At 41.7% G+C, this 13,860-nt stretch overlaps 2 protein-coding genes across 3 annotated transcripts in view; one reads left to right on the forward strand and one right to left on the reverse strand.

Annotated features, from left to right (window-relative positions):
* Positions 1-1,272, reverse strand: part of MYOM1 (myomesin 1) — a 122,052-nt gene extending 120,780 nt beyond the window's left edge. The window contains exon 1 of the mRNA XM_064481558.1: positions 538-1,272. The gene's annotated coding sequence lies outside the window, so the exon portion shown is untranslated. The remainder of the gene's footprint in view (positions 1-537) is intronic.
* Positions 1,273-1,688: 416 nt separating this feature from the next.
* On the forward strand, positions 1,689-11,759 carry LOC105086071 (myosin regulatory light polypeptide 9). Of its 2 annotated transcripts, none has more exons than XM_010976465.3 (4): positions 1,689-1,847; positions 6,806-7,004; positions 7,475-7,636; positions 10,754-11,759. In XM_010976465.3, exons 2-4 carry the CDS (start codon positions 6,821-6,823, stop codon positions 10,924-10,926), a joined length of 519 nt encoding a protein of 172 aa, XP_010974767.1. In that variant the 5' UTR covers positions 1,689-1,847; positions 6,806-6,820; the 3' UTR covers positions 10,927-11,759. The 2 variants fall into 2 exon arrangements, with proteins under 2 accessions (XP_010974767.1, XP_010974757.1); XM_010976455.3 differs by lacking the exon at positions 1,689-1,847 and adding an exon at positions 5,700-5,740.
* The last annotated feature ends 2,101 nt before the right edge of the window (positions 11,760-13,860 follow it).

Consider the following 13,860-nt stretch of genomic DNA (forward strand, 5'->3'; position numbering starts at 1 on the left):
CATGGGATAAAGTTTCTTTCCGATGGAGAACAGTACTGGAAGCTCCAGCTCTCCCTGGTGGCAGGCCACCACTCTCTGGAGGCGTGTGCACTGCAGGGTGCTCGCAGTGCTGCCCAAGCCACACTCCAGAAACCACCTGCAGCCCCTTGACTCAGTCCCCTGGAGTTCGTGCTATCACTGCCTCGTCTTAGGCCTTTGCCATCTAGCTCTGTGTCCCCAAGCTTTGGAACAGGTCACTTTGGAATTGATGGCTTCCCAGAACCCGCCCTAGAAGATTCTGAGTCAGTGGGATGGAGATGAGGCACCCAGTATTTTGTATTTTTAACTAGTACCCCAAGTGATTCTATCAAGGCTGTTTAGTAAGCTAACCGTGTTGGTTTCAGTCACGCTATAGAATTAGGGCAGTTATTGATTTCTCAGTGACTCTGCCTCTAAGTTAACTCTGGAATATATTACTGGTTAAGAAGTGAAGTGCTCCTGAGGTCCTTGAAGGTGTAGCTTACTCATATTTCAAGTATATTATTCTGCAGCTTTTACCTTCCTTTTCAGTAGGGTGATTCGAATGAGGGCGGCTTTCAAGGGCGACCACAAACTCCAGAACTGCTCTGGCCACGTGAGCCAGACCAGGCACTGATCCCTGGCGCGATGATGACCGCCGGAGGGTTATCCGCTCCAGCCCACTCCTTCCGTCCCTGTCCCTGCGCCAAGAGAGCCCAGGGGACCGGCAGCACAGTCTTCCTGGCCAGACTTTGGACAGAGGAAGACCGAATCGGGGAGGGCTTTCCTTTAAGGAGCCGTATTGTCTGAACCTGTCCTGGGTGAGGAGAGCCGAGAAAAAATAGCCCCGACTTTTTATTTACTTCCTCTTTCCCCCAGGCGCAGGCCTGCACCACAGCGAGAGGCGAGGCGCGGACAAGACTAGGCAGCCCGGGCTGCCGTCGCCTGTCTTTCCCCCCAGCCAGATGCAGTCAGGCTCTCCTTGTTCATCGGGGTCAAAGGGACTCTGGAGGGAAAACAACAGCGAACGTTTTTGCAGAAGGAGGAAGTCTTCGGCCGCCCGTGGCCTTGGGAAATTCTTCTGGGCCCAACAGATAGCGGCCGCTTGGCTGAGGGCCCTCAGGACTTCGCAGGGTTTGCTCCTGTGAGGAGGGGCAGGCCTCTTCATAAAACATCACGGTACTCAGAGAACAATTCTCTTGCCCAGACGTCTCCTCACGACGTCCGCCGACCGCTCTGGGACCCCCACGTGGAGACCCCAAGTCTCCGGAGGCACCCTGAGGTGAATGCCTCGCGCAGGCGCATGACGCCGGCGGCAAGGGCCCGACGCCTGGGGGCGGGGCGAAGGCCAGTCACGTGGGCCGCGCAGCCCGCTCCGCGATTTCCCTACAAGGACTTGGGCTGCCGAGCCCCGCCCGCGGCCGGGCCAAGGAATGCGCGGCAGGGGCAAACCCACAGGGCGGACTCACCCATCTGCCAACAGGAAAGGGGGGGAGAAAAAGCTTACATTGTAAGAGGAAATATAAAGAAGACGAAAACTCAGGCATCAGACCCAACGAACCATTAACACCTTTTACTGTGTTCTAAGTCGCCCGCTTGACACTTCCTAACCGTGCATTCGGTCAAAAATGCGCCCTTTGAACACACCGGCAAGTCCCCCGCCCCGTCGCCCTTCCAGTAAGTCTGGCCTCCTCTGTTAGCCTAGACGGGTGAGTCGGCTTCCTTCCGGTCTGCTAAGTGGAGGCCGGAAGTGTAGGTTTGTAGCGGCTCTGGGAGTAGAAGGAGTTGGAAGCGGCAGCCGGGACAGCGAGGGAGTCACTGAAGCGCTCGGGTTCCCGCGGCTGTGCAGGGTGAGTGGTGCTCGCAGTCGGACACGTGAGGCCATCCCGTGGCCCATCCCCGCGGGGCGGCTGCAGCGGCAGCGGCGGTCCCCCGGCGCCGGGATCGCACCTGGCCAGGTGTACCAGCTGGGTCCCGGGTTTCGAGCCCCCGGGCCAGCTCCAGCGTCGAAGGCCGTGGCCGGAGGCGGCCCGGACGCCACTTTCGTTCCTTTGCCTAAACTTGGAGCTTAGGAAGTGTGACTTAGCCTCCTGGCGCCAGGAACTTGGGCGACAGCCGGTCCTGCGAAACCTGAGCCCCGCGGAGCTGACTCTGGGACTAAGTTTAGTTTCTAACGTAAACTTGCCCGATTCAAGAGAGTTTGCGCAAAAAACTGTAGCCCATTCCCCCACCCTCCCCTGCCACTCCCTCACCCGCAGCTGTTGTTGTTGCACTTCGTTTAGTGGGAATAACCACCTCAAATTAGCAGCTTCCTCAGTTCAGTGTCCACTTCTGTAATTAGAACTTTTTTATAAGTGATACTTGGACAGAGGGGTTTGGGGTTTAGTTTGCGGCTTCAGAAAAACTCCAGAATACATCACCATATTCATCTTGGGTGGAGACTTTGGGTTAAGTCAGTTTCTCAAAGTGCTTCCTTTTAAAGAAGTTGAATTGGTCTATCAAAGAGTTATCGGTTCTTTACAGAACTTTGGAACGGAAGTAAGTTGAGATTTTAAGTGCGAAAAGTTTTGTATCTAAAGGTGAAGAAAGTGATTATTAAAATTACTACTATTATGTTTCATGTTCTGGAAGGCTTTTGATTAAAGTTACCCAAAAGAGCTTTTTAGTTTCAAAAGTGAGGCCTTACTGGCAAGTGAGCCCTGATAACGAATTGTCTTTTGTCAAGTGCTGAGAACTTTTTGGGTGTGGCAGTCTAAGAGAACAGATCCTACCTTCCACCGGAAGTTTGCAAAGGAATTGAAAACTTGGTTCCGTTGGAACGGAAGCACCAGCCTGAAAATGTACTTTTAAAAAACTGTACTTGGCATCAAAATATTACATATACTTAGCTTGAAAAAAAAGTGTATAGATTAAATAAGACAGTAAATTTGGTCTAGGTTTGGAAAGCAGATACTATGTTCTGTCACGCCAGGAAGTTTTTTTTTCCCCCTAAGATGGGAGTTTTTCCTTTAAAGAACATATATTTCCCAGAGTACTGTCAATTTGAGTGTTAGTTCTGTAGAAGAAGTCTTAAGATTAGTTTACATTTATTACCGCTATAATGCTGGACGCTAGGATTCTAACTAGGGTAATATAATATTGATATGGATTAATCCTATTTTATAAAATGAAATTCTGGAAAGTCTTCTGGTTGCCCTTGGTGTGTGGGGAAAGCCTTTCTGAGGATCTTTATTTTCCATTTCTCCCATCAGTTAATCTAGTCTAACATCTTCTTAGTTTGTATCCCTCCTTTTGATACAGCCCTGAATGATTCTCTTCCTATTTCATCAAGCTAAAAAAAAAAAAAATCCACAAATTCATTACCACCAACATTCCCCTTCCCTGATTAAGACAAGATTCTGCTTCTTCACATCTGTAAACTGGATCTCTTTGACCACCATTGACAGTGTTTCATTCACTTTCTCATGAGTCTGAAATCCTTGTATATTTCACAGAAGCCTGCTCTGTAAGTTTCTGGGCTTTCAAGTTTCATACAACACTTACCTCTTCACACCAAAGATCTTTCATTAAATGCTTCAAAAATAGACTCTAGGCTCTAACTGAGGATGCGTGAGGACCCTCATAACTTGGAAATCTCAGGTGCCTTCATGGCAGTCTTCCCATGCTAAATAAAGAGTACTTACATTGATGTATGAAGTATTTTCAATTCTATTTGACCCTAGCTTATGAGAATTGTGCAGTTGCTGAAGGCTTGTTCCATGAAGAGAGTTAGTCTGATTTGTTTGGGGAAAGTAAAAATGGACAGCATACTAGAGTCATAGCAAGGAGGACAATGACTGTCATAAATGATCTGCTTCTTGGAATTATAGCCCTATTTCTCATTTGGCTCCCTCTCCACCAGTGTTTACTCCACTCATACTTTTAGTCTGGTACGGGAAAAAAAACTATCTTCCCTTATTTTGAAATAACTGATTGTGAAGCTGAACTCCCTATCACTAAAAGAATCCAGGTTTCTGGTGGGAGATAAACTCACGGATCAGAATCCAACCTCCTTGAAAAAATAAAGGGTCATGTAGTAACTCACCCAACATGATGCTACCAGTTTTTGGTAGAATTAACTACCTTAATTTGTTAGAATTAAGACTAACATTTAAATCTCTTAATTTTAAAGACATCTTGTAACTTTTAGGGTTTTTCAGCATCTCCCCACCCCTGAAACTTTTAGAAACAAAGATCTTTTCTGAACTCAGTTTTTTGATAAGCATGTACCACCTTTGAATTATTTTTCTTTTTTGTTACACATTGTTTTGAGAGTCATCATCCTTCTGGTATGAAAACTACATGACTCATTTCATAAGTTGAACCAATCATCTCGTTTCTTTACAGTTGCCTCCCAAACTACATTTTAAGCTTCTTGAATATAGGACCCCTGCCTTACATTTCTTAATTTTTAAATAATAATCAGCACTCATGACATTTGATGCACATGAGTGTAATTAACTGATCATATTAAAGGCTGATCATTAAGTATCGAGCTAAAGAAATATTTTGTGAGACCATTGTCAGTGCTGACCAGAAAAAACCTTTGTAACTTTTAAAAACTATTTTATGATGCACTTACACATTTAAAGAAATGCATGAGTAAAACAAAGACTGAATAGGAAATACATCAAAATTCAAGGGTGAGAGAGTGTGTTACTTTATAATCCAAACTAAGCATTTTTAAAATGTACGTAGAGGACCCCCACAAATTTAGTCTTAGGAAGTTATGAAGATTAAAAAATCAGTTGTGTCAGCCATATGACCTATAATTTTCATCAGTTTCTTTGCTCTTAAAATGACTAACATTTGTGCATCATTAGGGTAAGCCAGTGCTGTCAAACAAAACAGACTATTTTTAAAGCCGTGCTTTGTTTTGCAAAGACATGGCATACCTAAAATATTAAAGAGATATGGACTGGTAAATATGTGCTCCTCGTTGGGTCTCAACCGCTAACCCAAGTCCTGGAGTACATTCAGGAGACGGAGAAGTAATATACTCCATAGCACCTTGAAGTTTTTAAACTTCAAGAATAGAGGGGAAAATTAAAGCTCTACATAGTTTAGATAATAATGGGGTTTACTGAGCCCAAAGGTGTTACAGAATGAAAATATGCGTTCCTGGAAGGGTGATTCAAGGGAACTGTACAGAGGAGTATATAACATAACTTCTGTGTGATGCCGGGTATATCTTACTAGCCACACATTCCAGCTTATCGAAAAGGAGTGCTATATTTGATGGGCTGGAATTTGTGACTCTCCTTTGTGGAATTTCCTTCTAAAATCTGAGAACAGATTTAGCTTTAAAAAAAAATCTGAGGCAGAGCTTTTCTACCTATTTCCATAATTGAATTTAGTCTGGCGGATGTGGTCTAATCAAGGAAAGAATGTGAGAAGTAAGTTTTTAAACTCATATGAAGCATTGTGTTCTAAGGTCACTTTGCCGCACTGACATCTAGGTAGTACTTCATTCTTTGCAATCCACAGACTTATTTTTAGAGCAAGGGCATAGTGTTTTGCTGCATCATAGCTAAATGTTGTTTTCAGAACGTAAGCTTAAAAATTGTTGTCCTGGTCGGAGAGTGAAATCAGTTGTGCCTATTTTAGACCTGCGTGGAAGAATATAACTGAGTCCAGTGTCTTATTAGTCCTGTTGATTAGAGGTTTTTACAGGCTGCCATCGCCACCTCAGCTCTAAAGGATGGTATGGTAAAATGTTATTATCTGATGACTATGGGATTTTTAACTTCAAACAAACTTTTATAGTCTTAAAGATCAAGTGTTGAAGGGAAAATTGCCTTTTTATCTTAGGTATTATTAGACCTTTTATTTTCATTTTAAATTTTACAAAGATACATTTAAATCATTAGAGAGCAAAGGTAATTTCCATACCTCTTAAAATGCTTTCTGAAATTTTTAGAAACTAAATTGCTTTAAAAATTTGTATTGTGCTCTGATTTTTGTTTAGAGGACTTTGTCACTTGAAGTGATTTAGCTTAGCTCTGTGCAACAAATTGGTTTGGATAGAGTGGAAATATTTGTAAAACTTAATTATAGATGAATTACCTTCAGTTTTCTATACTTTTCAGTTAGCCTTTCAACAATTATCTATCTTGAACTACTTTGATTTCAGTAGTGAGAGTATGGTAAGAAATGTTAGTTGGGAGTGGAAGAATATTTGGCAGCAGGATTAGGAGATGAAGACCTGTCCCATCAGTTAGCCCTCCTTCCTCCTCTCTGTCCACCTTGGAGCAGGAGTGCTGGTTTCAGCTAGGGCTGCGGAAGGTCAGACCTGTTGCAGATGAATCAGTATCCTATTAATACTCCATAGCACTGAGGTGCGGAACCAGCACTGTTTCTCCAGGACACCAGCGTTTTTTTATTTCTTGTTTTCTGTATTGTTGTTAAGCTAGTAGACTGGGTTATAGGTCCTCATTAGCCTGTCCAGTAGTACTGGTGGCATGGCATCTTGTTGATAGTGCTCTGAGCTTTGAATTAATGTTGGTTGTAGTTTGGAACTTGAAGTTAGTGACAGACTGTTTATTAAAGGTCACAACTACTAAGGATGAGTGAACTCATGGCATGAGTCTGGCTTTCTTCTTTGCAGTTTGTCTATGAGTAATGGTATCAGTTAGTTGAGAGAGTTTTTTTGCTAAGTGATACTGTCCTGCTGAACAGTTTTTAGACACATCTGTAAGTAGTTCAAACATATCAGGAAGGTTGGTTCAACTTACTTTTTGTTACTTCTTGTATTTCCCTTCTTTGTTAGGATTTAACCGCCACCATGTCGAGCAAAAGAGCAAAGACCAAGACCACCAAGAAGCGCCCCCAGCGCGCAACTTCCAACGTGTTCGCCATGTTTGACCAGTCACAGATTCAGGAGTTCAAGGAGGCCTTCAACATGATAGATCAGAACAGAGACGGTTTCATCGACAAGGAGGATCTGCATGATATGCTTGCCTCCTTGGGTAATGATCAGTTTTCATGTTAATATATCAATATCTGTAGCACCTTTTATGTTTATTTCTTAAGTCTTAAAGCTCTGTGAAGTCAGTGTAATGATGATGTCATTCACTGAGATCCAAAGTCTGGAGCATTATTTTCCAAAGTGTGGTCCTTGGACCACCTGCAGATTTCTGGCCGAGTCTCAGGATGAGGCTGGGGGCCGGCCATGTGTCTGTGTGTGCTACAAACACTGATCTTGATTATGAGAGCAGCGTTATTCCTCCTGGCATCCCAGTGGAATAGCACACACTCTCCAGACTCTTCATACAGGTCCTGGTTGTTGAGAAGACTTTTCTTCCAAGGAGTTTTGCTGTCTTGAATGCAAATTGCAAACTGTATAAATGATCATCTTTCTTGTCAAAATGTTTATTCTGATGAATAGTTAATGCATTTTGTGAGGTAGCTGAAATCATGATCCTCTTTTTTTGTGAAGGAAAAAATCCAACCGATGAGTATCTGGACGCCATGATGAATGAGGCTCCAGGCCCCATAAATTTCACCATGTTTCTCACAATGTTTGGTGAAAAGTTAAATGGCACAGATCCAGAAGATGTCATCAGAAACGCTTTTGCTTGCTTTGATGAAGAAGCAACTGGTAAGTCTGAGGTAACCTTTAATTACCAAGTGATTTAATTTTTAGTTATGGCAACTAAAATATATAATAACTTGGAATATGATGACATGATACCGTTTATACCATAAGGTTTATACCATACCTGTTGTGGGGTTTTTTGGGGACAGGTTTCTCCTATGGCATGTTAGTCATTCACTTCATTGCCTCTAAATACTTAATTTACAATTTAATAGGTGTATTTGAAACTTCTTTTGGAAACTTATGTCACTCTTTTACCAGAAGAATTCCACAAGGGTGAGGCACTCAGTAAGTGTGTGTTGAATGAGTATCTTTTACTGGAGCAATCTTGGAAAGAGTGTAAATGCTGCAGGTGATAACACCAGTTCCGGCCTATGTTTGTCAATCAGGTACCTGTCAGCTCTGAGATTGTTCAGATCTGGTATCTAACCTTTCCGTCTGGAATCAGACTCCCTGGTTTCATAATCGTGTTCTGCATAATAGCTGTGTGATCTGAGGCAAGTTACTTAACTTCGCTAAGCCTCTATTTTCTTATTGGTAAGATGGACAGTAATGTTACTTACACCATAGTGTTGTCATGAGGATTAAATGAGGAAATGAGATAATAGCTTACTGCCTGCATAGAGTGGACTCAGAGAAACACAAAAGTTAACTACATAGATGCCTGATCCTCTGGCATAAGTGTAGGAGAGGAAAGTTAAGGGGGTAACTTACGTGGTGAGTTTTTGAGAAGGCAGGCACACCCTGTGGTTACTCGTTACTTGGACTAGTTTAAAGCGTCCAAGCATAGTTTGGTGATGGAAGTATAGTTTCCCCTATGCTGGCTTTCGAGACTCCCCACGATGGGGCCTCAGTTGGCCTGTTCAGGTATAACATCCCCAACTCCCAAGTCACCCTCCTAGCCCCCTTCCGAGCTCCTCTGTGTGCTGTTGCCCTCACTTCCCTCCAGCATTTCTGCCTCTGCCTTCCTCCTCCTACCACCTTCTACCTCCCTCCTCTTGAAATCAAAACTCTGAACAGTTATTTCTGGAAGGGGCACAGGAGGGGCAAGCAGAAGAGACTTTTCCTGCTACAAATGCTTGTGTGTTGATTGAATTTTTTACTGTGAACAGGTTTTACTTTTTTAGTGGAAAAGAAGAAAACCATAAAAGACTAAAATGTCTTATCTGTTCTTCAAAGTCATCTCAATGGTCACATTCTGTATAGAGCCTAACCTGTGTCTTTCTACTGTTTTCTCCTGGCCTCCAGGGAAACTCAAAGCCTCTCCCTTCCATCTCCACAGTACTTTCTGTGTCTCTCCGGGCACATACTCCACCTGAGCGTCTGCCTTACTTGTGTGCCTATTCCTAATCAGCACCGCCTCTCCCTCCTCCTGGGGAATGGCTATGTGTTGTCACCAGCATCATGTTCCCATCTTTGTAACCCCTCCCAGCTCTGACCACAGTCCCTTGCACGCAGTTGATTAGTTTGCATGATAACTGGATGACTTGGCTGGAGATAGGATTTGTTTCTACAAGCTAAAATTCAAGATTTGGGGAACTTTTTTTTTTAAATCTAGAATTGAATTAGCAAAAAAACCCTATAAATCTAGAGTTCCTTTTGTGAACTGAACTTATACTTTAAACTCATTTTTATAGGAAATATATTATCCATGTTTTAGCTTAATTTCACATACAAGGAAGTTGTCAGATTTTTTTTATTTTTTACTTTATGAATTTCAAAATCTCTGTGCTTGAACTGTCATTTATCACCTTTGGATTATGGCATTGCTGGTTCTCAGTCATGACTGCACATTGGGGAGCTTTTTAAAAATATCAGTGCCACCCACCACATGCATGAGTGCCATCTAAAGGCAGATTCTCTCATGGTGTAAGCAGAGGAATATTCGCGGTAGACATAGTTCATGCCCACAAAACTGGTTTAAATGCGTCATTAAGCACAATCTTTGCTGTCAGAAAAATATATTTTAAAAAATAACTAATTTGTCTTGTAGAAAACAGAGCTAACCTGATTATGTAAGTAAGGAAAGTGACAAGCAGTATAAACTATTCTCATTCAGGAAGTTTCAGCCAGTTTGTGATTTGATAAAAATGGTTTCATAAAAGAGAAGCAGTTTACCTTAATTACCCATATAAGTCTGTTCCAATTTTCTCATATAAATATTTGGCCAAATAGTATTAAACAACATTTTTATTTGTTTGCTAGACACTTTATTATGTTATCTATCTGTGTCTTAAAATAACAAGAGTATTTGACTTGGGTGCTAATTCAAATAGCAATACATAATAGTCCTTCTACCTATAATCATGCAAACACTTACCAATATTTAATGAGCATCTACTGGGTACTATTCACTGTAGAAGTAAATAAATAAATAAGTAAGTAAATAAATAAATAAATAAATCAGTGCCAGATAATAAATGAAGGGTGGCCTCTGGGGTTGTCTCGTTTTAAGCTCCCTGGATGATTCTGATTGTGCTGTGCAGTCAAGTTTTATGAGAACCCTGCTCTCACAAGTCCAGAGTAGAAAGCTCTTAGCTCACCACTACACATCCCCTGGGCCTGATCATATTTGTTACTGAATCTAAATTAGATTTGTTTAAAAATAATTTTTTTAAATCTCATTTTACATGTTAAAAAAAAGTCAGGTAAAGGGAAATGCCCAAAGCAACACAGCTTGTTAAAACTGGGCCTGTAGACGTCGGTATTCTTTCCACTGAAGCACTTTATTGAGGTTGATGATGTGGTATTGAGTTTAGTGCTACCTGCTTGTAGAGTGTGTGTGACCATTCATGCTGCTTCAAGGAACCATGTGACTTAGATTCCTAAGTCATACTTTTTGGCTTCTGTTTAGGCATAGGTATAGCCCGTTACCAGGAGATCAGGAGATGGGTGTTGGGGGAGGTTGGTAGAGCAGAGCAGGTTAATGTCACCAAGCGATGCGGCGTTTTCTGGGCAGCTGTGTGCTGAGGCTGGCCTAGGCATGTAGAGATCTCACATTTCACACACTGGCGTGCTTATCCTTCTTAACATACAGCGTGTGCTTAGTCAGTGTTGATGCTCCTTGTAAATAATCCCCGGAGTAGTATGTATTCTGACCCCCAGTTCTTTATTCTTTAGGCACCATTCAGGAGGATTACCTGAGGGAGCTGCTGACGACCATGGGCGATCGGTTCACAGACGAGGAGGTGGACGAGCTGTACAGGGAAGCGCCTATTGACAAAAAGGGGAATTTCAATTACATTGAGTTCACGCGCATCCTTAAACATGGAGCAAAAGACAAAGATGACTGAAAAGAACTTCAAATTCCAGCCAAACGTTCCTTCTTCCTACTTTGGGTCTCTCTCAGACTTTCTCCTAGAGCCTATTGCATGCCCTTAGCCTTACAGCTTTTGCCTCTCTTTTGTATTTATTCTCAGCCATCTGGGGCACGTGCATCTCTATACTCAGACTGGAAATGGGACTTTTTTGTCATTTTCAGAATAGAAAATAGGGTAATTTATCTTCACCAGCTGCCTCCCCTCCCTCCCAATAACACAGTCTACAGAGTCAGTATATTTTTTCAGAGAAAGTTACTCACTCAATTTTTTCTGAACCATAATTAAACTTTATGATAAAAACTTGTTTAAAACTTCTTTATTTACCAGAATTGGGTTTTGTTGGTTTTGGTTGCATCTTCTAAAGAAAGGTAGATGAGGCAAATCCTAGGAAAGGATACAGTTGTTAGACCTCTCCCTTACTCCTTCCAGTTTTCCTAACAGTCCTATCTCCTCTACAATTCATTCTTCCCCCTTTTCAAAGAAGTCATTTTAACTGCCTTATTTGGGTTTCCTGTACTGTCTTCCAATTTAAAAATAATTTCCTGTAGAATTTGCATATATATGGTAGCTCTGATAGCTTTAAATTCTTAAGTTTAACATACTTGCCGACATCCCTCCATATCTGTTCTAAGCTTTTGTACCTTACTTCATTTCACTTAAAATTAGACCAGGCTACCGAGTATAATTTTAATTTGTCCTAATTTTTAAAACTATTTTAGCCCCAAAGGTTCTGTGGAATATTTCTACCGAAAAGATGAATTTATTGTATTTCAAAGTGTTGGAAATATAATACGGTTTTGTTTTTAGTTTTGTTATTTTGGTATGCAGTTTCTTTTTAACACAATAGTCCCTATTGAAATACCATGTATGTTTATGTAGAGATTCACGTGAGTTCATGTATGAATCTTGGACATTCCTGACCTGCCCACAATCAGAACAGCTGAAGCTACATGCCTGGGAAAGTGAGATCATTATTTCAGTCCTAAAAATAACTCCTGCTGTTTGCAGGAATGCAGGGCTGTTTTCAGAGTTAATCAGGAAGTGGCAGACAGTTTCATTTGCTTTGGGCTTCAAAAATCTGACTCAAGGACGAGTTAAACTCTCAGGAGTTTAAGAAATCTTGAAACACTGGGGGAAAGTTGGGTGAAGAGTTGACAAATAGCCTCCGAAGATGAATAAAAGATAATTAGTCATAAGTTATGTTTTATACTACTATTAACAAGATTATCCTTGGACAAAACTATGACCTCATTGAATAAGCAATTACTGAATGCCTTCAGGGCAACAGGCCTTTACACGCAACAGGACAGGTGAGTTAGATCCTCTCACCTCATGAGGCCAGCTAGAAGGATTGGTGACAAGACTATTCTTGCCCCTTTCAAGATTAGCACTTTAGCACCTGCCTTAACTCTTTGCCTTTAATGTGTTCCTGAATTTCATTCAGTGTTACGAAGCACTTTTTCCAGACTGTAGCCATGATGCTGAAATTTTTTTTTGTAGAACTGAATTTACATTTCAATTGAAAAAAATCACTTCTGCTTTAACAGATATCCAGTGAAAAACAAGTAACAACATTGTTTCCACACAGAATAAAAGTAGTAGTCTCATCTACTAAAATTACCTCTTGCGGTGGCCCCATTTCCATTTCAGATAACTGCCCAAAGACCAGCCACCGTTAGAAACAGGGAATGGTCTCAATGAATGAAATGTCTCCTAATTTAGTAATAGCATTCTCTATGTATTAAGTAGGCTTTGCTTAAGATGAATGCCAGTAAAGAGTTAAAGCGAGCTAAAGCGTTTACTCCGATAGTGCATTTGATAGAAAAACCAGTCTCATGATTGGTCTCAATGGTTTGAAACAAACCATTTCAAAAGGGCAGCATCCTTATCCACCTGCTTATGATTATGTTGTCATTTGGACTCCAGGATCCAAATTTTATTTGATCAAGAAGCCTATGACTGGAGGAGAGCAGGAATTAATGAGTGCTACTGGGAAAGGAGGGAGCAGGCCAGACTATATGAGACAAGTAAAAGCAAATTCTGAAAAGGAAAGGCAACCGTTTTTCACAAAGTATGAGGAGAGAAAGGACAGCAAGAGATGTAACTAGAATTCAAGATGTGCAGGCAAGTTCTAAGAAGGACCAGACAGAAGATGGTAAAAGGGCTTGGGCAGTAGAGCCACAGCACAGTGTTACGAAAGCCAAGTGAATAATTTCAAGAGTGAGATTAGTCAGTAGTGTTAAGCTACAGAAAGTCAAGTACAGGAAAGTTTAAATGAGGCCACTAGATTTGGCAAGTCATTGGTCACTTCTGCTAGAGCTATTAGGTAGTTCTGTAGTGCAGAATCCATGGTGTAGCAGGAGGTGGGGACAATGCCTAGGTTTGGAGGTCAGGCCAGCTGCATTTTAATCTCCTTGCTACATCATTGCTTTGTAACCTTAAGTAAGTTATTAACCTTGCTCAACCTCTATTCACTTGTAAAATGGAAGTAATGTTCTTGGTTCATAATAGGAAAATAATCTATAAAGCAGTATTTTTTGTGACTAGGCAGTATGGGTTTTAGGGCCAGACTTGGTTCAGTGAATTCTGCCTGTTATTTGATGAGCTTTGTGTCCTTGAGTTGGTTGCCTTTAAGTGTCAAGTTTCCTCACCTGTTTAACAGGGAAAATACCCTCCAAGTTTATTGTGAAAATAGAAACACTAAAGCTAAGTGGTCTTGCACACAGTAGGCATTCAGATAGTCGTTACTTGTATTCTGTTTACCAGAGGGGGCTATCTGGCAGTGAGGAGAGGTTTGAAGGGAAGGCAGGACCAAAAGGCACCTCTTTAGAGATTCAAGCCTGCCTCTAGACAGAGAGGAAGAAGGCAAACTAGAAGCAAACAAGTGAAACCAAATGAATGATGTCC

Source organism: Camelus dromedarius, chromosome 32 (assembly GCF_036321535.1).
Source record: "Camelus dromedarius isolate mCamDro1 chromosome 32, mCamDro1.pat, whole genome shotgun sequence".
Classification (NCBI taxonomy): Eukaryota; Metazoa; Chordata; class Mammalia; order Artiodactyla; family Camelidae; genus Camelus; species Camelus dromedarius.

Excerpts from the sequence above, each read along its gene's own strand:
- LOC105086071 (XM_010976455.3), top strand. Across the intron at positions 7,005-7,474 it reads TGATATGCTTGCCTCCTTGG|GAAAAAATCCAACCGATGAG; the intron begins GTAATGATCAGT and ends TTTTTTGTGAAG. Across the intron at positions 7,637-10,753 it reads CTTTGATGAAGAAGCAACTG|GCACCATTCAGGAGGATTAC; the intron begins GTAAGTCTGAGG and ends TTTATTCTTTAG.